This window comes from Drosophila novamexicana, unplaced genomic scaffold (assembly GCF_003285875.2).
Source record: "Drosophila novamexicana strain 15010-1031.04,08,12 unplaced genomic scaffold, DnovRS2.1 tig00000193-arrow-pilon, whole genome shotgun sequence".
Lineage (NCBI taxonomy): Eukaryota > Metazoa > Arthropoda > Insecta > Diptera > Drosophilidae > Drosophila > Drosophila novamexicana.
The window spans coordinates 6,986,694-7,008,607 of record NW_020824787.1 but is presented as its reverse complement, the minus strand read 5'-3'; the positions used below and the strand labels follow the sequence as shown (position 1 = coordinate 7,008,607).

Sequence of the window (21,914 nt, the reverse complement as noted above, 5' to 3'; positions counted from 1 at the left end):
ATAGGTGGATAAGCGTATGCGATATGCGTATGCTCTATCGATAGCTTATAAAATCTGTGACGTCAGTTCTTCAATACTTTTCACTTTAGGTGTGCCGGTGACATCGCTAGAGGCCTGCTTGCATAAATTCATTTTAAAACATTTATTATATTTATTGCGTACATTTAAAAAAATAAAATAATTTAAATCGTAGTTTGCCGGCGACCTTTTTCGAAAATATTCATCACATTAATACGCCTTCGCTGTGACTATATAAAATGACGATTCACAAGCAAGTTGGCAGCTCCTAGTCAGTTTACAGTCAAGTTGGCAGCAACACAACCTGTGTGCGCTTAAAAGTATTATAAAATTCTAGAATCAACCGCACAAACAATGGAACAGTTTAAGGGCTTGCAAAAATCCCTATATATATGGACTGATAGCGCTGAGCTGGATAAACGCGTAGAGACACTGAAGGCGGCCACCGGCGGCGAGGTGGCTGTCGAAAATGTGCATCGCCTGTCATTTTGTAAGTGTTAACATAGTGTGAGTCAGCATGTTTATTGCCAATTGCATGCATTTTAGCTTCTTACGCCAATTCGAGTTTTGATCTAATTGTGATTGAATGCGCCCAATTGACTGACAATTATGTAAAGCTGCTCCACATGCTAAAACCGAGCGGCATACTGCATTTGTTTGCCTACATTGGACCGGCCGGCAGTCTGTTGCAGGAAATCAAGCTGTCTGGTTTCATCAATTGCCGTGAGGATGCCGTTGCCAATACGCTGACCGCAGAGAAGCCTGGCTATGAGACGGGCTCCTCGGCCCGGCTATCGTTTGCCAAGAAAGCCTCTAGCGTGAATGTATGGAAAATAAGCGGCGATGATGAGGAGCTTATCGATGAGGAGGAACTGCTCGATGAGGAGGATAAACAAAAGCCAGATCCAGCTGGGCTGCGCGTCTGCAGCACCACTGGCAAACGTAAGGCATGCAAGAATTGTTCCTGTGGCCTGGCCGAGGAGCTAGAGAGCGAGAAGACAACCAAAACGGTTACCGAGAATGCAAAGTCCAGCTGCGGCAATGTATGTAGTAACGTCTATGTTTACGTGTGAAAAGGCAAAACCCATACAATAACGTGCTCTTGGAAATTAGAACTATTAGTAATTGGAATCGTCACCATACCCTTATAGCAGGCATTTCAATTTTCTCATGATGTTCGTAACGCCTGGCAGACATCTGCGACCTCACAAAGCACTTGGGAATTGGAACGTTTAGTAATTTGAGCCGTCATTATGCCCTTACAATGGGCGTTCTGATTATATCGCGACGTTCGTAACGCCAGGCAGTCATCGCCGATCTCAGATAGTGTAAATTTATAATCCATATTCGTCTGACTGTCTTTTATATAGATGAATCTTTGCACATGTCTATTGCAGGCAGTGCTTCGATGTTTATTTCGGATCACTTTATAATATAATTGAAGTAGGGACCATCTGAGTTCTTGCAACTACAATCTTATTGTTTTTCAAGGTGTCGATTGCTGTGTTATAGTATATCTCTCACGATATCTTAGCCAATTTGTTAGAAGTTAACTACATATTGGAAAAATTTGTGTTGTTTATGTTCAAGACTTACGTGGACCTAAAATAGTCTTTGTAAAAGTTTCTAAAAACCCTGTGCTTATGTTGTTTTATAAATTACATATAACATTGGGGCAATTTAAAATTTGTTTATATAGAAAACTAGAACTTACATCAATTTAGAGTTAATTTCCAATTAGCATCATTTAAGTAACCGACGCGTACTAATTTTCTCATGTTTTTGTTTTTTCTTCTATTATTTTGCAGTGTTATCTGGGTGACGCGTTTAGGTGCTCCACGTGCCCATATCTGGGTATGCCAGCCTTTAAGCCGGGCGAGAAGGTGCAGCTGGCTGATAATTTGCTGAAATCGGACATTTAGGCTAGGACGCAATGCAGCACATATAGACTTGGACACTTTATTAAGTGAATATAATTTCATAATTAAATATAAAATTAATTAATGAGAAAACAAATTAACTGCGCACAATCAAAGGCTCACTGTTCGCATGGTGTACCCTTGATAAGATCACGATTCTTGCCGGTCAATATGCGATAGTTGACGGCCGTGTGATCCAGCTCCTTGTATAAGAAGGTGGGCAGCCTGTCGGATAGCACCCAGAGTGAGCCAGTGCTGTCGACTTTTAGATCGTTGGGAAAGACCAAAGTATGCGAATCGGAATCAATAAGTCCCTGTGTATCCGCTGTATATGGACGATTGATATTCCAGCAAGCGATGGCATCCTTGTTCACCTGCGTGTAGAACAATACGCCTGTCTCCTTGTCGTACGCCTCGGACGTCGACTGTCCGTTCATGCCGCGGTCGCCGACAAGTTTAAAATCATTATAGGAATGGCCGCCATTGACATAACTCTCGTTTTGGAGCACGCGATTGGAGACCTTGAACTCCTTGGTGCTGGCCAGCGCATGGAAGTATATGTCCTTGGTGTGATCGGGTTTCAGTGGGCCAACGGCCAAGGCGAAAACGCCATCGGTCCATTGGAAATTCACGCCTCCCACATTGAAATCACCCTGCAGCGGATCAAAATGGAAGTAATTGTGGTTAACACGATAGGATTTGTTATCCCGATAGGAATAGACAATGACGCCATATGCGCCCAAATCTGGGACATATGCAAACGCATCATCGCACTGTTCACGTTCCACATCGACCACCTATACAACATGAGGGGAGGAGAAAACTTATTAAGTAAAAACCTTAATTGACTTGGCCAAGTGTACTCACAATATTAGCAAGGAACGTCTGATCCTTGGTCTGTTCGGCGGGTATGGCAAAGCGGCGCAGCAGCTGATCCGTTTTCAGATCAAACACCAAAATCGAATTGGGTGTAATCTGCTTGGGACTGCCCAAAATATCGGCGAGACCCGTGTCCATCACCCACAGACGGTCGCAGGCATCCACCTGAATGCGGAAGGTGGAAATAATGGTTGCATTGTCCTGTAATTGTATACCCGCATCTTGCGCCTTCTCCGCATCCAAGCGGCCACCGGCTGGCGTCTTCTGCTCTTGTGGCTGCACATCAATTGGCAGCTTGTTGGCCTCCCAGCTGGGATAGGGACGCAGTTTCGGTGATTTCTCACTGGTCGACAGATCAATGTAGTTCAGTGTAGCCGCTACGCCTGCCTTCCATCTAAGAGAGTGTATTAAAAAAGCAATATCGGTAAGTCTCAGACATTTTACCCATTTTCTATACTCTTGTGGGGTGTTTGAAAATGTCATAAAATAAATGATGCATAGTTGGCGACATCTCCGACCCCATGGAGTGTATATATTCTAGATCAGCATCAAGTCGGGTTAAGTCCGTCTGTCCTTTCTATGCAAACTAGTCTCAGTTTAAAAGCTATCGTATTGAAACTTTTGCATAGGTCCGTCTTTCTGTTGCTGTCAAAACCAGCTGGATCGGACTACTATATCATATATGTAACTGCAATAGGAACGATTGGTCGAAAACTGACTTCTTTTAGCAAAAGCTTTTTGTTTATGAAGATGTTTTGACCAAACTTGGCAATTACTAGTTTCACCAAGCTTTCAAAATATGAGCCAAATATTATTAATGTCGGACTACTATAATACTGTATAATATATATACTATATACTATATATAACTATACTAAAATGTAGCTGAAAACAATTGCCTGTTTTCTCAAGGTGCAATTACGATGTATACAATTCTCTACAGCTATCTGCAAAACCATAAGCCTACAAGGGTATTTAATCTTCGGCGTGCCGAAAATAGCCATTCTTTCATATTTAATGTTAAAAGGGTTTTGCTTGTGCTCATATTTTATAGAGTGTAGTTACTCATTTTAAACATGTTAAGCCCAAAAACACTTTTATCCTGAATCGATAAATATCGAGATCTTGAGATTATTCGGGTTAGAGGCATCGAAATTCGGCACAAATGTTCTCTTAGAGCACACTTCAATTGAAGTATATTCACTTTTTTATAACAATTTCTTCCGGACTTTTAAATTTAAAAAAAATAGCAACAAATAACCGGATTATATGAGTCTTTTTTTGGTAAGGGCATAAATTTGAATGTCTCATGACCTGATAACATAAAAGCAATCGCAGACAAAAGTTGTTTAAAACTAATTTTTGAAAAGGGGAAAGCGGTGAATAAATCAGTTTATTTGGAATATTGCTCACTCAGCCTTTTTCTGACAAATTAAGCTGCATTGTTCAGAACAATATATTTGGGTTTTTTTTTTTTGCTTTTGTTGACATCAAACCTGATTTCATTCATATTTTCGGTCATATTTTCGGTCTACATACTATTGAAATAGGTAAACCACCGCGCAGCGATGACGTCATCGCAACTAGATGGGCAATTCGAAATAGTCAAAGATCAAATGTGATAAGGGTGCGTATATATATGCCACCTGTTCACGATCACGAATTGTTTTGTCTGTGCATTCATATAATTAATTATCAATTTGCATAACAGTTATTACAAATGCAAATAGTTGTATACACTAGGGAAGAGAAAAAGAGCAAAAACTAAAGAAACAACAACGAATAACCGGTTTTTCCTCAAGCCAAATGGGTTTTCGCAACACGATTAAAAATATATATATATATATATATATATAAAGTATACAAAGAGGTAATCGCAGTGGTAATTGCAATTTTTGGCTGCCTACGCTTACCTTGGCACAGTGACAAACAGTTTGTTTTCCCAGCGCTCGACGCCGAGCGGTAAATTGTTCTCCGCAATGTAATGGCCGCTGGTTTTGGCCTCCGTCTCGGCCTCTGCGCTGGGCCAGTCGAAGGTCAGCTGTGTCCATGAGAATCTTTCCTGCAGCTTGGCATTGATGCCCAAACAACAGCAACAGCTGATCACGCACAAAGCCAGAACTTTAACTGAATACATGTTTCTGTTTCTTTTACGGTTTTCTTTGTATTTTTTTTTTCTTTTCGATTTTCTCAAAATTGCCGTCTACCGCGTTCAAACTGGGGCTTCCGTTGCGTTCAAGCTGAGCGCGCCTACTGCAATACTTGAGCTCCGTTCAGAGCTTAATATGCTGGCGAAAGCTTAAAGCTTTTGCGAAGCTCTCCAACGGCTAACGGCTTAAAGCCCTACTGCAGCCCGAGGCACAGCAGGCAACAGCTGCCTTCTTTTGAGGGTGGGTCGCTGCCAAATTAGCATAGGCGGAAGGGAATAATAAGGTATGGTAAAAATAAATGTTGCGTTAAGAAGTCTATAAATGGACTGCATTCATTTAACTGTTAATTGCAATTTATGCGTAACTCATCGGGTCAGATGCTATTGTGTGTGTGTGTGTGTGTGTGTGGATACTGCTCTGAGCTGAATCCAATTGGAAACTAGTTTACAGTTGAAACGAGTTCTCATAGGATTGTGTCAATTCAGCTGAAAACATGGAAAACTACGAGTAAAAGTTAACAGAAAGCCGGTTCCACTATAATTGGCCGTTTAATTCAACCAAAGCCTAACAATTCTAGCTATGGCCAAATAATTTTGGCTCTTACGCTATTGAATATAGTTAAAAAAAATAGCTGAAGAATTTATAAAAGAGCTACAGCCAAACATTTTAGCCATGATTATTATACAGCTTGTAGCTTTATGCATTTAAAAATAGCTATAAAAAGCTGAAAAATGTTGTAAAGAGCTTGGGCCAAGCATTTTGGCTATGGCTATTATGCCCATAGCTATAGCTCAACATTTTGTTTAGCTTCAAAATGCCAACTCTAGCCAAAAATGCAGCTAAGAGCTAAAGCTAAACACAGGTCCAAGCAATTAAGCTGCAGCTATTGTAAATTTTAACATAGCTTTGGCTAAAAAAACAGTAAATCCGAGTCTTAACAAAAAGTTTTAGCTACATATAGCTGGCTATATGGAAAAAATTGTATTCGCCTGTCAATTAATAATAAATACATAATAAAAGCATAACTTACGCAAGAAGAGATATTTTAATCCGTTGCTGGGTGAATACTTGCATAAAGTATATAGAAATTTCCTTAATAACTCTTAAAACACGATTCATTTGAAACAAAAAAAAGTAAATTATCATACCCGTTGACAAACACGGCATTTGAGTATAAAACAATTGACTCAGGAGCGGGGCATATGGTAATTGCATTAATCACAATATCAGCATCCAGATGTTTGTATGATGCATATGAGTTTTGGTTGCCGGGCTGAAGGTGAAAAAATAAACGAGATTTGTTTTGCTCTTTCCTAAAGTACACAATATCTTTGCCAATTGAATTTGTTTGCTTTTTTTTATTTGGTTTTTTTTTTTTTTTTTGTTGTTTTTTGTTTGTGTTTATTCAGTAAAATTCTCATATTCCGTTAATTAGACTTTAAATGAATTCGTTAATGTTACTTTCATAAGAACATACCGAGTTTTCTTTGCTTCATATTGCTACAATTGTATTTGTATTTGCTTTCACTAACATTAGGTTTGGAAAATCAATTTGAATGCGGTTTATTTACTCGTGTTTTTTTTTTTGACAACAATTAGCTTTGCTAAAGTTATTTATTAACTTTTTGGTTGTAGGTGTCCGGCTGCAGTTAGAGTTATGGCTGTGTTTGTGATAAACGATGGAAAAGCAAAGAACCAAAATCAAATTAACATTTGAGTTTCGAGTAAATCTTGCAATTGTCGCTTAGTTTTTAGCTTAACACGCTATATACAATATACATGTTTTTTAAATTACGTCTACCCTAACAGCATTCCCTATATATGAATTACAATCCAATTAAACTACAAATTCCAACGATCCTTAACAATATATTAAAGGTGTTTTTCTTGCTTTCTTCATTTGACTTTGGTTTTTATATACTAGAGATGTCATTTTTGCAATGTGTAAATTTTCTTATGCGCTTCTTCAATTCGGCTTCTTCTATTCAAATACTCGTATATATATATATATATATATATATTGATAGATGTACATATAAATATATATATATATATCATGCATGTTTGTGTAAGTAATTTGTTCATCATCGTTAATTGTGTGTGTGTATAGTTTTATTTCATTTAACGGCTTAGATTTTAAAGTCTTTCATTTCGTAGGAATTTGATGTTGTTTATGTTTTGGTTTTTTTTCATTTCTTTTTTTATAGCACTTTTCGTGATGAATAAGAGTGATTGAATTTAAAAAAGGTTCCATTTCAATTTATTTTATGTGTATATATATTTGAGAAATTTCTCCAATAGGTTTCAGTTATCGTTTGTTTTTTGTTTTTTAAATAAATGTCAATTCCTATTTAAATAACGACGCATTTATTTTCACATTATACATTATTCTCCGATTTGTTTGCTTTGTCTATATGTATATATACATATGTATATATATTTTATAAATGCAATTTTAGAACTTACAGTATGTTCAAAAATTTTACTTTGCTTTTAGATTTCCCATCATCAATTTCTATGTGTATAATAACAGTACAAATAAATTAAAGTGTTGCTTGAGCACATAACCCCGCCCCCAAATATAATAATATAATTTTACCTTGATACTACACTAGATTATGCTATATGTTTATATTATTTATCTAAGATTTGCTATGCTTTCCTTACGATTTGTGCTACTTACGACTCACAGAAATTTAAACTATTTAAAATATTATATTCGTGTGCATAATAAATGTCAAGTACGATAATTATTGGACAGGCGCCAAAAATTTATACACGCGTACACAACATGACTCATACAAAAAACTAACACTAACTTAGGCTAAACTACGAGTTAAATAGGCCAAAGTTTGTAAGAGTCTGGTAGTGGAGTCTAGGAGCTCGTATTGCCACGGCATTAGTCAGGACTAGGAGTCCTGCTGCTCAACATAAACATGAAATGGAAAAGGCCGCCTTGGGAGGGGAAACAAACAGCATGAATGTGTGTGAGTGTGTGCGTGCGTGTGTTTCTAGCTCTAGGAGATAGCGCTGAGCAAAATAGGTTCATATGGGGAAAATACTCGTTATACAAGAACATATGTATTAAACACAACAATTGGTTTTCGTTTGCATTTAAAAATTACTTTAACTTTAACATGATTTCGCTTATAATTATTGCTATTTTTGTTGTTCTTTATTTTCTGTATTAGTTTAATGACGTCTATGTTGGGTTTGTGTGTTCAACTTTAAAGCCTAACAATTTTGTTTAGTTCACATTCTAATGTCGTTAATTATTTGTAAGTAATTTAAGAGTATTTCGTTTTAATTTAAGTACTTGCTAAACACGTTTAAGGTACAATACATATTTCAGTTAATCTACAAAATTGCTGCTACCAATTTTCAATAGTTAGCTCAGCTTAAAGTTGATACAAAGTTTATTAAGTACATACACATATTTATTAAGTTAGCGTTTAGCTTCATTTTTTTTGTATAATTCACCTATCACGCAAAGGAAATTGACAAGTTTTTTCATGTACGATGCTCATGAGTATCTGCAAGAGAAATAAATACGGCATATTTTCAGTTGATTTACGTTTGAATTTATATTTTAAATAAAAATTGACAGCGCCGAATGGTACATATATCGATATATCGATAACGCTAACAGTGACTATCGGGCTGCCGGAGACGATCACGATTGGTGCGAAAACAAGGTGTAAACAATTGTGAAACATTAACAGTCGATAGCTAGTATCGTATGTTATATTCATGTTAAGGCTCGTTATTGCTAGAACCGTTATATGTGAAAATTTGTGCGCGTTTTTGTGTACGCAAAAAGAAAAGTGTAATTAAAAGTGAAAATTGAATGAACTTAACGTTAAATTGCAATAACAAATAGCTGGGTGAGTTTGCATTTGATGCTGATAAACGGAAATACCCTTTAAACTCCTTTTGATAAGTGATCAATCGAATTTGTCAATGCCCGCAAAAAGAGCTAAAATTTCTAAAGATGTCAAATGTTGAGATTATATAAAGCTCGTCAAACAACTACCGCTACATTAGCTGCATTCAGATATATATTTTTTTTATCGTGCACTTACCTTGTGTGATTGCGAGTGTGGCTGCGGGCGTGGGATGCGCTGAGGCGGCTGTACTGATGATAGCAGCAGCCTGTGACTGGACTGCCAGCGAGGTTGTTGCCGTGCCGCCGTTGCCGTTGCTCCCGCCAACCGCGATGCCGGCACCCGATGCGCCATTCAGTTCTGTGCTCTTCGTATTGACGTCCCGCTCGACCAACCGCTGCCGTAGAACTCGTATCTTTTCCTCTTTCTGTCGGTGCACACAATTAGCGTTATTTTGGGGAATTTTGAAAATTCGTTCAATTATCATTCTATACCTGTGTTATCAATCGTTGTAGTTCCTCGTTTTCGGTTACCAGTTTTTGATAGCGTTCCTCGTCCTCCTTCGATATGGCCGAGTCTGGATTGTACTTTGATTCGGCCTTATCTTTTGGATGTCGTATGACCTCAATCACCTAAAGATCGTAGATGTTAAAAAGGGTGAAATTTAACGAAAACACTCAGGGATACATAGATACAAATTATCTTTAAAGAACAGTTTTGAAGCTGATCAAGAAAGTTTCGTATAGGCGTTTCTCACCAGTTTTTCACACTTGCGGGTGAATTTGATAAAAACGCTGTGTTAGTGTACAAAAACAATCAAAAATGCCATTTACCTTTGGCACAAATATCAGCAACATGCTTAGGAAACAACAGAATATCACAGCTAGTGCAACAAAGGCAAAAGACGCGTCCTGCTGCGATGCAATGACCATGCCCACTGGCGCCGTAATCAGGCAGAGCACAACCACATTATAGATGCTCATGCCCACATAGCGCGAATCATTAATCTGTTTGACTTTGATCGAACGCGTCTCATAGGCCAAGAACAGACCGAATACAAGTATCAGACCCTTAACGCCATAGACAAGCCCTGAAAAAAATATGTTAAATCATCAGTGTAATATTAAAAGATACAAATATATAGCTGGCGAGCATACCTAACCACATGGAATTGCGTTCACTTTCGCAATGCTCAAGCTCTGGACGTATTTTAATATCATCAGTTGTAGATACTGGATCTTCGAGTGGGAATGTTTCGAGTATACGCTGCAGCGGATCAAAGATCTGCCAACACAGTAATATCACTAAATCTATTGATAAGAGCCCCGAAACCATGGTGTATAGCTTCCAAGGTTCCACTTTTTTCTATTGAAAAGAAACACAGGAAAAACGTATACATTATTGAAGAATTGTAGTAATGTTTTCATGGAATACTTACCTTTGGGTCAGTTTTCGCTTTTGTTGTAAATCGATGCACACGCCAGACTTTGCTGAACATAGCACCATATGCTAATGTAAAACCGGTGGATAATAGCCAAGCTCGAGCCTGACAAATCTGTGTGAAGATAAGGAGAGTAATTAATGAGTGCTATATAAAATCCTAATAAATGGTTCTGGATGGAAGCCAACCATCCATCGAGATATATTTACTATATTTTGTAGTTCATACCTTTGGATATTCGTGCGGGCTGACAAATCGTCCATCTATGCCCAGTAATATGACTGATATAAGGCAGATGATGACGCCGAATAGCATGATGGTATTGCATACAGGATGCGAGGATTGTATTACTCTAAAATAGAAATACGCATTAGCCATGAGTTATATTATTGGATTGCCATTTCGTGAATTACCTTCTATGCTTATTCCATATGTTGAAGATGATCAGAGCAAAGGCCACAAAGATGCCGCAGCAGGAGATGGTGCACATGCAGACAAATAGCGGCAAGGAAACCGTGCGAAGCACATGGGTAACAATTGTGCGATCCTGAGGCACCTAATAATTATTAAAACAGAATTTAGTTTGTTGAGCATTCATCATATTTAGTAATAAAATTCATATTTTCTAAGATATAGTTAAGAATGTAATTGAAATGTATTCATTTTTGCTCAATTTGAACAATATTTCAAAAGAAAATTAATGTTAATGCACAATTCGTGAGCAGTTGTTGCACAACTTGACTCCTTCGATCAGCATATGGAATTCAGTCTGTCCAAAATCTTTGCGATGTTTTATATTGTATGCCCAAATTTTGCAAGTGAAACGATTCCTTTTGTTTAGCTGCAAATTCTTCAATTTGAGTGCAACGAGTCGATTCATATCCATTTTGCTCTGAAATTTGATTACCTCATTTTGTATTTTAATATCTTTAAATTTCTCAGCATCAACATATTTTGTTTTAAATGCCGCCTCCGGATAGAAATCAACGTATGCATCCGTACTTGGCGATGTGCATGTTATCCAAATGCGATCCTTACGGTTCTCTTCGTTCGGTATACTCAATAGTAAACGCATGAGGGCCGTGTAATCGACCTGCTCGAAACTCGATCTAACCACTTCACTATCATACTTATAGGGTTTGGTTTTGAAGCCAATCAGACGATTGATCTTTAAAAATACACACGGCTCGCTGGTGCTATAGCCAAAGTTATTATCCTCTTGGCAGGGCCCGAAACGCTTGATCTGCCCCTTGCTGCGTCCATGACGACTCAGAAAATCCGATAGCCTATTTCTCATGTGTCCACCATGTGTGTCATTTCGGGGCGTATACCGGATTAGCTTGTGTTCGGTTTTGCTGCCGGTTGGTGCGAATATTAAAAATGGTTGCGACATCTGAATCACAGGAGTGGTCATGTTCAAATTATCTGTTAGGCGTCGAAATATTGCCGTATTAAAGAATAGCATAAAAATTATAAAACCAGCTACATAAATTGCCGAGTAACGCCAATTTCGAGCATGACGCGAAAAATATTTATTTTGCTTGCCATCATACCAAATATTTTGCCAACGATTGGCGCTCGGAAAATGGTATTCACAATCGGCATAGTTTTGACGAGAACGATTATCCAGAACGTAATCGTCGTTTATATTCGGTAATTTTACAATACCCTTGTGTCCAATTGGTTGCCCAGTTAATTTCTTACGTTTATTGGTAGTTACAGTTTGATTATGGACAATGTTTTCCCTACGACGTGTACTTATACCAATACCACGGCTTGTGGACGTAAGTTCTGTTTTTGAGATACTTTGTTTGTATCTGATCTTAGTGTTAGCCTTACTGTCGGCATCGAGAATTGGATTCACCGGCTCGTTATTGCTTATGGAATCTTTACGAGCGGCATTATTGGGACTTTCATTTAGCTCTGCGGTGGCATACGATCTGGCATCTTGAAAAACCTTTGTGGATGTTGCTTCGCTTTCAATACTGCCTGTGGCTGGAGGATTGTCCGCTAACTTCTCAGAAACTCTGTCGCTGCTAGCTGCATCAGTTTTCTTCTCGTCCTCATCTTCTTTATCTTTATCTTTTTTATCCATTTCACTCTCGTCTTTATCTTTATCTTTTTTATCCACTTCACCCACGTCCTCATCTTCTTTATCTTTATCTTTTTTATTAATTTCACCCTCGTCCTCATCTTCTTTATCTTTATCTTTTTTATCCATTTCACCCAGCTGCTTTAACGTTTTCTATGACTAGTCAGTTACTAAATGTGATTTGAATTTAAGCTTGTGGCATAGCCTATTTGGTTTACCTTGCCCCCGATCCATTGCTCCGTATTTAGCCAGGTTAGATTATCCAGCTGAGTATCGTAATAGCCCAGTTTCTCGTATTTGCCATTTACCATTTGCTCAATTTGTGTGAGCGCAATACGATCGCCCTGGGAGCTGAATGCAACCACGCCCTGTGAACAATTTATACAGAGAAAGTATGTAAATATTTCAACATTTGAATGGAGCTAATTTGCGCCTACCGATACACCCAAGAATTGCGTAGAATTCATTGCCGAATATATATCATCGGCAATTTCCTTGTCTGTATAGGTAAAATCACGCAGCGATTTTTTTCTGGTTGTTAAACGTTCCATTGTCTTGTTAAAGGCCAATGCCACACTCCAGACAGCATCATAGGCCAGCGGCGCCTCCTGATAGCCCTCCGGATAGCGATCGTGGTTAATATCATAGCCCTCCTCAATTAGCGCGTGATTCAGTCGATGTCTAAATGCAAATTCGCAATTAACTAGATGTGCTTGGATTAAACAATTTAAAAAAATTCACCGAAACTCCTCAGCAGTCATGCCGGATATTGTTGTCTGATTGTTTTGATTCCACATAAGCGCCTCGGTTGTCAGATGTCCCTCGGCCGCTTTACGCATTTGCTCCACTGTGCAGGTAATGCCCTCATTTTCCAGATTTGCCTCATACCAATTATCCTCATACCAGCCTGTCGATAAGGTTTTTTTGGGAATAAATTGTTATGAAAATTGATTTGAAATGTATTAAAATTTCTATGCACTGCTCGTTTTGCCATGTTTGTGTTACAGTTAACAAGCACTTTGACATGTTGTTAGGTGAATAGAACTGCAGTGTTGCCACCTTGTTGCAGCTTTCTGGCAGCATCAAAATAGTGTTGAAAGTGATTGTAAATCAACGTTAGCTATTCTAACTAATTGAATAATCATCAAAACAAGTATCACATAATCTCGAATATTACTCTTGAAACTTATCAAAAACCGCGGCGTTGCCACATTTTTAACCAAATGTGTGCGTTTAATTTACAAGTGTTATGAAGTGCAGATGAGAGAGCTACATATGTCTGTTTGTGGATACATCAAGAAACTCTATTGTACCAATTGCCGATTGCCTTACCTATGAAAAACCAGACATGGGCACGTCCATAAAGCTGCTGTTTGTACATCTCGCAGAGAACACGTCTTGCTGCTACCACATAGAAGAGGCCCACAATGATGCGGGCATCCTGGCGTCTTAGGTTGCGTACGGCGTCTGTTGGATCGGATAGAAATGATTGTCTAGTTACGATTTCGACGCCAGCTTCCATGCAGCGATTCTCAAGATCCTCCACAGTCTGCAAATAATATCATATTTGTTGTTGTTTGGCATCATACATATGTATATAATAATAATATAATATAATAATAAAATGGGGTTTACCTACCGATATGAATACTTCCTCGGCTTGTTGGAGAATGGCAACGCGAGACCAGCCGAACTTTTTCATCAGCTTGATGCGTGTTGGATTGTGCACCGTTGCCGAGGGATGTGTGCGAAATAGTGTTGGAAAACGCTTGCGATCGGATAGAGCGGGACTTGAGGCGCCATAACAAAGCTACAGTGTGACCAGATTCAATTATATAAATGCATATTTATATTTTTGTATTATATGATTTTCAATTTGCTTACCACAATTAGATTCCACATTTTGGCTGCCTCTGCCACAGTGGTGCAGACTGTGCTGCAGCCCGCCAACAGCATCAGCTTTTGTGGCTTATTATATAATAGATTGTACATCACACTGGCGCCCAAACCGGGTTCGCACTGTACCAACGAGAAAGTCAATTACACATGTGTACAAACGCCATTTGGCAAAGGGCATGACCCAGTTTGGCAGCTGCCAACAAACGGGTCTTCAATGCAAGTTTACATAATGCAAAAAAACAAATAAATTAAAAAATAATACAAATACAGTGAGTCCGACCAAGAGAGCACCTGCATCATCAAATCACCTGCTAAACCTAAAAAGAACTGATTGATGATTTTATTCATGGAAATATCAAAACACTCTCTTTGAATATATTTTAAGTTTTAAAAATATCGCACAAGGGGCAAGATAATAAAACAGAACATATTTTATCTAAAATTGGGTGTGCAAAAAAGACTTGAGTACAGAGGCGTCATCGGGCAAAGAGACTAGAAATTTTAACAGACAGGCTAAGTAGGTAGCAAATGCTTATTTCGAAAAAGTCCTTATACTCTTTTACCCATTTAGATATATAAATATATATTTTTGATATACATTCCGGACAAAAACTTGGGCCAGAATTGTGTTTAGCTACATTACTGCATTGTTTTTTTATACTCTTGTAGAGGGTATTATAATTTTGTCATGAAATGTGCAACGCATAGAAGGAGACATCTAGATCAGCATCAACAGCCGAGTTAATATAGCCATGTCCGTCTGTCAGTCTCTGCGAACAAGTCTCTCAGTCTTTACCGATCCTTTAAAACTTTACATAGGTCCATCTTTCTATTGCAGGCAGCACATATATCGGAACCGGTCGGATCGAACCTTGTCTGTCTGTTCATATGCAAACTAGGCCTAACTTGCTGGATTGTACTATTATTTAAGCTCAAACGTTCAAATATTGAATGTTAATTTTAAAAAATCCCAGTTGCTCAATAAAGCAATATATTGCAAATATGCTATTTGTCTGCAAGTTAATTAAATTTCTGACAAGTCAATGAAAGCTTCTTTCTACTTGATTTCTAATTAATTCATGCCAAAAACTCGTCGACTTCTCGCCGAGAGTTAGAGTGCGTCTGTGTAACTAAATGCAATGAATAATTGATGTGCTTAGTTGAATAGCCAACTGTTTGTGGCACTCATAAGGCATGCACTCATTTGCATTTGCTGCATGATGATGAATCATTAAATTCATGCCTTTAATGAAAAACTCATTTACGCTTTGTTTAACTTGACTTTGCGTGTAAACAACCTTTGTAATTGTTTAGCTTCGTGTCCAGTCCAATTGTTGTTTGTGTGCGTGTTTTTTTTTTATAATATCCTGTGGCATTGCGAGAGCATATTCCAGTATTTATATATATATATATATATAAATCCGAGGCTCGCCGCATTATGGGCGCACTTGTTTAATCGCTTCGGTGTGTGCGAGCGCCTTCCTTGGGACAATTCACACATCAAAGTAGGTCAAGCAAAAGGCGCAGGCAAAGCCAAAGCCAGCGTTGAGCATTGCGTGCGACCTTTGTCGCTTGTCGCCTGCTGATGATGCTGCTGCTGATGATGTTGATGATGATGATGGGCATGTGGCACGTAGATGGTGCAGAGATGCGAACTAATTATGCAGCATTTAACGGAAGCTGTTTGCCAAAGCCAGAGACACTAGCCAGCATAATACAGACCGTACATACCAAAGCCCAGCGAAGCGAACCAAACTGAACTCAATTCAAGCTGCTTTTGAACATACTCCCCTGCATACACTATATAGTATGCCCCATATATATGTATATGTATGTGGAAAGGTTTGGCTGACAGCCTTGAATAAAAATAAACTCAAATGATGAGACGAGCGCGCCAAAGTGACCTCATTCAAAACTCAAAACAAGTTTGTTAAGCTTTCGCTCACTTAAAACTAATGAGCTGCGCCTATAAATAGGCATATTCCACTTCTACAACCCACAGTTGGTCCGCTACTATCCTGCTGTAACAATATAGATGTAACTGTTACTGTAACTGTAACTGTTCGGCCAGTCCTTTTGCCGCTATTCAAAAGCATAACTGTTCGTTCGCCCGGAGCATTGATAACATTTCGTGCGAGCCTGCGACAGCAACTAGCCATTAATTATGACATATGACATTTATGCGAGTAAATATATTTATATAAATATCTACATGCATATGCTTCTGCTTCCTATTCCTCTTCGTGCTGTTCTCAAAAACCTTTTCGCCACAAATTCAATACATTTTTGCTATTATATCAATTATACAAATGACTTTTTATGGATAAAGTTAAATCGGATTAGGGTAAATAAAATCAAATTTATAAAGTGAAAAATATACAATGCAGATAAAATTTGTACGAAAATTGTGTGTTCATTTTCAAAAAGAATATAGAAAAGAAATGAAAGATATATAGTAAAGTAAAGAATATATTAAAGAATATTAAAATATTAACTTAGGTTAGATTCTTATTCTCTCATCGAATGAAACACGAAGTTTACAAAGAAAGTTAAACATAATTTTTCAAGAACTAATAGAAAAAGAAAAACTTAAACATAACTGAGGTTAAAAGATTAAGCGGCTCCATAATAATAATGTTAAAGAATCTTTTAGTTTTAATTGAGATAAAAAGCTTAAGTTTCTTCTAACACAGCTAGAAGGAAGCTTTTAATTATAATTGAGTTAATAATATTCCGCGTCTACTTAATGAGAAAGATAACAGGAATCTGTTAGTTTTAATTGAGCCTAAAAGCAGTTAAAAATAAGCTTTTTGCTTTTATAGCTCTTCAGTTATATACCAAAAAATATGCTTCAAATATATTAGAAAAATCAGACTTTGCTATTTGGTATCTTATAACGTAATTTCAACTGAATATTGAGTAAATTAGGCTAAAAGTTGTACGAAATCGAGTTGAAATTGATTTGAAGAACACTTAATACCCTTTATGCGCAATATAACAAAAGCATAATAAAACGCTACTGTGTGTGGCCCCCAAGAGAAATATGCTAATGAATGCCAAGTTACCCGCACCCACCAATCGCTCCACCCCCAATGTGCCAATCCCACCCAACTTGCCAACCCCAACCAGCTCTTGCTACCCTTGTACCGCCCTGGAAACGTGCCGTTGCGGTAGAGCCCGACAAAAACGACAATACGTAAAACGGTTGCAAAAAAAAAAGGAAGAAAAAAAATAAAACGCAAAAACAAAACGAAACGAAATAAGTGAGACCCAAGGGTTCAAAACTAGACGCACTTACACACAACTATATATCTCTACTCTATCTTTATTGTGGCGCTGGCGGAGGGAGGGATGTCTGGGTCAGCTGGCTTATGATAGTGTTAGTTGATATGGAAAATGAACTCACCTCGCTGTCATTGCTGTGCAGGATGAGCTTGAAGCCGGGCAAAAGATTTGGCTCCTTGTTGACATCATCCAATGCCAGTCTTGCGGCCGGCATGCACGCCTGCCCACCCTGCCATCCTCCTTTGCCGGCAATTGGAAAGATGCCGCCTATATGCAGCTCATCCGGCCTGCCCGCCTCGCTGCCCTCCAGCTGCGGTGTGCCGATCAAACAAAGCAAAAATATCCAAAACGCAACAGCACCATCACTTGTCATATCCTGCAGTAAATGATGTACCAAATGTGATTACCGCATACCAAAATCCAAATCCAACAAATATAAATACAAATACAAATACAAATAGAAAATTAGACAATACGACTAACGCGAAATGGGAAATGGGAAACCAAAACGTGCCTCAAGCGCCTTTTTTTTATGTGTCCAGAGCAATTTTTTGTTGTTTTGTTTTTACGACTCGCCTCGGTTCTGTTTACAGCTAACGCAAGCAATTTCGTACACTCCCTTGTTATGAGGTGGGGCATCATTTGCTATAAAATTATTTTGGACTCTTTCATATTTTCTGCTTAACAGATTTGTTGCCTCGACGCGTTTGCCGAGAACAGGATTTTCAGAGCCGAGCTATGCTTTAAATTTAAATGTTCAAGCGTTGGCTGAAAACCTAAGCCTTAACCTTATTCAGGGCTGCAAACACAAAAAGCCTTTAGCTTCGGCTCGTGAATCCAGGTTTGAATCTATGTGCTGGTTCAAAACTTAGCATGTCTTATATTTTAATTTTTAAAAATTATCATCTTTCGGATATGGCTTTGAGTTTTGGTTCAGCTGTTTATTCGAGCAGCTGCTTTAGCTTAAGTTTCGATACATTCAAATTCATTCAATTCATTCGATTCAATTGATATTTAAATATAAATTGGAAGTTCAGCTCGGTTCGAACAAACGTTTAGTAAACTTGGTTAAGTAGATTGTTTATAGTTTAAAAATTGCATTATATTGTAGTATATTATTATATTCTATAGAAACTGAACAAAAATTTGTTATATTTACTCAGAAATCTTCCATCAAATCAACCGAACTAAACACGACTTTCTTTTATTTATAGCGTGGGTTCTTGGGTTGATCCCTCGTACATATTCGACAAGCCGTTTAGTTTTAATACTTCGACTATACTTAGAAACTTTTGATTTTAAGTCGAGATTAAAAGTTAACAAATTAAAGTAGCTAACGCATAAAAACATTCCCAACAATACCCATTAAAAATGGGTATAAGGGTATATTGTATTTGTGCAAAATCCAAATGTATGTAACAGGCAGAAGGAAGCATTTCCGACCCCATAAAGTATATATATTCTTGATCAGCACCGTCTGTCTGTCAATCCGTCTGTCCGTCTGTGCATCTGTCCGTCCTTCCGTCTGTCCGTATGTATGAACGCAAGGATCTCAGAACCTATAAGAGCTAGAGACAAATGAAATTTTAGATTAGATGCTCCTAGTTCCCGCGCAGATCGAGTTTGTTTCCGATAATCGATAACTTACTCCGTTTCCAAGCAATTGATAAAAATCAAAATCGATATCCTGTTTTTTGGGCAATTTTGGTAAATAATAAGAGCTAGAGTCACCAAACTTGACATATAGCTTCTAAAATAGAATATATATATGCATTTGATGTTGGAAGAAGACGGTTCAGGGTATCCCCTAGTCGGGAGCTTTCGACTAGAACCTCTTACTTGTTATAATTTGTCTCGTCTTCTTGTCTGCTTCTTGCAGTTGCGAAATTATTTTGTTAAAAATGTCTTCTGTTTTTGCGGCAATGCACCAAAGTGGATCGGATTATATATATACAAAGCTGCCCTCTGTTTGCCACAGGGCAAACAGACAAAGAATATCTATGTAATATGAACTATCTATACTATATGACTATTTTACTTTTATATATTATATATTTCTGTTTGTCATATATTTCTGCATCTAATATATGCCACAAGCTATTCTCAATTTGCAATAGGATTATCTTTTAAGAACACCGTGAGAAAGATCTATATTATAAGATCTATCTATGCTACATGGCTGTACTATTTCCACTGTCTGTCATATATTTTTGTATCAAATTCAGAAATCAATATATTCCACATGCTATCCTCAATATTATTTCCCATTTGCATTACAATTGGAACAACAAATTCGTTTTTCCACTTACAGCCGAATACTATATATTGCTTTCTGTTGTGTCTCATTCTTTTAGTCATGATGTTCTATTTTATCTTAAGGTCAACGTAAGTTGAGACCAATTTGCTTTGTCCTTAAATAGTTCTGATTTGATTGCCAGTTTTCTATTTTAGTGTTGATTTGGAAGCTTTTAAGCTTTAGTTCAACTGACATTTGTGGCAACAAATAAATAAATAATTAGATTCTATTTCTTCTTCATAGATATTTGCTTTTGCTTTGTTTCTTTTCTTTTCTGCTTCTTTTTCTTTATATCAATTGCTCGCTCCCTCGTTCAGCAAGGTCATTTTGTTTGGCGTTTCGTTTTTATAGCTTTAACCTCCACACAAACACACACACACACACACACCGCAATCGTCCTGTTCTAAACTTCACCAAGCGCTTGCTTATGAGAAAAGCAAAAAAAAAATCAACTAAATAAAAAAAAAATCAACTAAATAAAAAAAAATGTTTTTCACAGCCTCATGAGGCGGCTGCTGTCGAATCAGTTGCGAGGCTACGCTCATTGCGCGCTCGTGTGCGTACGTGCGGGTGTGTGTGTGTGTGTGAGCGAGGTAGATACAGATAGGCACATAAACACACACACACACACATACACGCGCACAAGAAGCACGCGTGTAGCCAATACAGTGAACGCTCGAAAATTAAAATATTTGGCATCTAGAATTTTCGAGAAATTAAATTCAATTAATAAATGCGTTGCAATTTGAAATAAATATTTAGGGAATCTCTTGTTTTTGTTGGCTATTTTCTTTTATATAAACAAAATCAATAGTTTCAAAATATAGCAGTAAACTCTTCATTCAACTCTTCAACTTTTCATAGGACAATTGTAAATTATTATTAAAAAATATTAAAATTGAATTTTAATTGTTCATTTAATTTAGAATGTGATCTGTTACAAGCATAAACTTTTAATTTTGTATAAGCAAATTTTAAATTATTTAAAAAATTTTAATATAGTTAGAACACAATACTTTTGTATAAAAAATAGAAAATGGTATATATAATATATATACGAAAATAGTTATATTTTCTGGTATACAAAACTCGACAAACTTCCACCTTTATTTTATTGTTGACGAACAGAAAATTGCTTTGAGCAAAATCGTTAACTATAGCAAATGTTGTGAGCATAAGCTTTCAAATCTTTTTGATAAAATAAATATTATTGTCAGTAGTTATGACAAATAATGATATGCGAGCGTTCACTGTACAGGTGCTGTGTGTGTGTAATGTGAATAACACCGGGCTCAAAGGCAGTGAACATTATTTTGCAACGCCTGCTCTGAAATGTAGGCAACATTATTTTGTTGCGCCGTTCAAAGCGTGCCCACAAATGTAGGCAATATTATTTGGCACAGCAATTCGACGCGTGCCCTGAAAGGTAGGCAACATTATTTTGCGCGGCGATTATCGGCAACTGCGACCGAAGCGTTAATCAGCAAAGCGGCAAACGCATTGCTTGACACCTTTGTTGAGTTGAGTGTCGTTGCTCCTGTTCTTGTTCTTGTTGTTGTTGTTGCCGTGTTGTGCCTGGCTTGGCTGCTGGTGGGCAACTTCCGCTGACCTAGTTTCAGGACACACACGCGTTGAATAATTACGCGAGCACTGCGATTGTGACTGAGACCGCTTTTTGCCACTTAAACACTTGAGTGCACCAAGCAACAAAAAAAAAGAAACGAAAGGATGAAAACCAACCCTGCCCCTCAACCCTGCGCGTCGCACGCCCTCGCTGCACACCTCGTCACGCTTCAGTTCACACTTGATTTAATTTCACTTACTTTGCGTATGCCGTTCAAAAATGTGATGCGATTTTGTTGATTGTTGTTGGTGTTGGTGTTGATCTTGCTGCTGCTGCTGCTGACTTGGCCGGCGCTTCAATTGTTTCATAAGACACACAAGAACTCTTTTGGGGGCCAAAACTCAATGTTTGTTGTTGCTGTTGCGGCGGCTTTGTTGCTGTTCCTGTTCTTGTTGTTGTTGTTGTTGCATTGTTTGATGACTGCGCA

At 37.8% G+C, this 21,914-nt stretch overlaps 3 protein-coding genes across 4 annotated transcripts; 1 reads left to right on the top strand and 2 right to left on the bottom strand.

The window, feature by feature from the left end:
- Window positions 1-214: 214 nt before the first annotated feature.
- Window positions 215-2,034, top strand: LOC115758452 (anamorsin homolog). The gene is made up of 3 exons (XM_030699120.1): window positions 215-508; window positions 565-1,061; window positions 1,827-2,034. The coding sequence occupies exons 1-3, from the start codon at window positions 373-375 to the stop codon at window positions 1,938-1,940; spliced, it is 747 nt and encodes a 248-aa protein (XP_030554980.1). The 5' UTR covers window positions 215-372; the 3' UTR covers window positions 1,941-2,034.
- On the bottom strand, window positions 2,031-5,051 carry LOC115758451 (protein yellow). The gene is made up of 3 exons (XM_030699119.1): window positions 4,730-5,051; window positions 2,805-3,210; window positions 2,031-2,734 (listed from the first exon to the last, which is right to left on the bottom strand). The coding sequence occupies exons 1-3, from the start codon at window positions 4,951-4,953 to the stop codon at window positions 2,057-2,059; spliced, it is 1,308 nt and encodes a 435-aa protein (XP_030554979.1). The 5' UTR covers window positions 4,954-5,051; the 3' UTR covers window positions 2,031-2,056.
- A 1,324-nt stretch (window positions 5,052-6,375) lies between these two features.
- Window positions 6,376-21,841, bottom strand: LOC115758995 (gamma-aminobutyric acid type B receptor subunit 1-like). 2 transcript variants are annotated; one of them, XM_030699798.1, is made up of 16 exons: window positions 21,687-21,841; window positions 17,689-17,943; window positions 14,268-14,402; window positions 14,023-14,193; window positions 13,716-13,932; window positions 13,125-13,290; window positions 12,821-13,064; window positions 12,602-12,751; window positions 10,705-10,847; window positions 10,520-10,643; window positions 10,289-10,405; window positions 10,008-10,215; window positions 9,684-9,940; window positions 9,345-9,482; window positions 9,049-9,277; window positions 6,376-8,499 (listed from the first exon to the last, which is right to left on the bottom strand). In XM_030699798.1, the coding sequence occupies exons 2-16, from the start codon at window positions 17,938-17,940 to the stop codon at window positions 8,477-8,479; spliced, it is 2,574 nt and encodes an 857-aa protein (XP_030555658.1). In that variant the 5' UTR covers window positions 17,941-17,943; window positions 21,687-21,841; the 3' UTR covers window positions 6,376-8,476. The 2 variants fall into 2 exon arrangements, with proteins under 2 accessions (XP_030555658.1, XP_030555657.1); XM_030699797.1 differs by lacking the exons at window positions 12,821-13,064; window positions 13,125-13,290; window positions 13,716-13,932; ... (2 more) ...; window positions 17,689-17,943; window positions 21,687-21,841 and adding an exon at window positions 11,199-12,542 and having other exon boundaries at window positions 12,602-12,650.
- Window positions 21,842-21,914: the final 73 nt, after the last annotated feature.

Excerpts from the sequence above, each read along its gene's own strand:
- LOC115758452 (XM_030699120.1), top strand. The coding sequence starts at position 373 with ATGGAACAGTTTAAGGGCTTGCAAAAATCCCTATATATATGGACTGAT. Across the intron at positions 509-564 it reads TGTGCATCGCCTGTCATTTT|CTTCTTACGCCAATTCGAGT; the intron begins GTAAGTGTTAAC and ends CATGCATTTTAG. Across the intron at positions 1,062-1,826 it reads CAAAGTCCAGCTGCGGCAAT|TGTTATCTGGGTGACGCGTT; the intron begins GTATGTAGTAAC and ends ATTATTTTGCAG.
- LOC115758451 (XM_030699119.1), bottom strand. The coding sequence starts at position 4,953 with ATGTATTCAGTTAAAGTTCTGGCTTTGTGCGTGATCAGCTGTTGCTGT. Across the intron at positions 3,211-4,729 it reads CTGTTTGTCACTGTGCCAAG|ATGGAAGGCAGGCGTAGCGG; the intron begins GTAAGCGTAGGC and ends ACACTCTCTTAG. Across the intron at positions 2,735-2,804 it reads AGACGTTCCTTGCTAATATT|GTGGTCGATGTGGAACGTGA; the intron begins GTGAGTACACTT and ends CATGTTGTATAG.
- LOC115758995 (XM_030699798.1), bottom strand. The coding sequence starts at position 17,940 with ATGACAAGTGATGGTGCTGTTGCGTTTTGGATATTTTTGCTTTGTTTG. Across the intron at positions 10,848-12,601 it reads AGCAATGGATCGGGGGCAAG|GTGCCTCAGGATCGCACAAT; the intron begins GTAAACCAAATA and ends AATAATTATTAG. Across the intron at positions 10,644-10,704 it reads ATATGGAATAAGCATAGAAG|AGTAATACAATCCTCGCATC; the intron begins GTAATTCACGAA and ends TTTCTATTTTAG.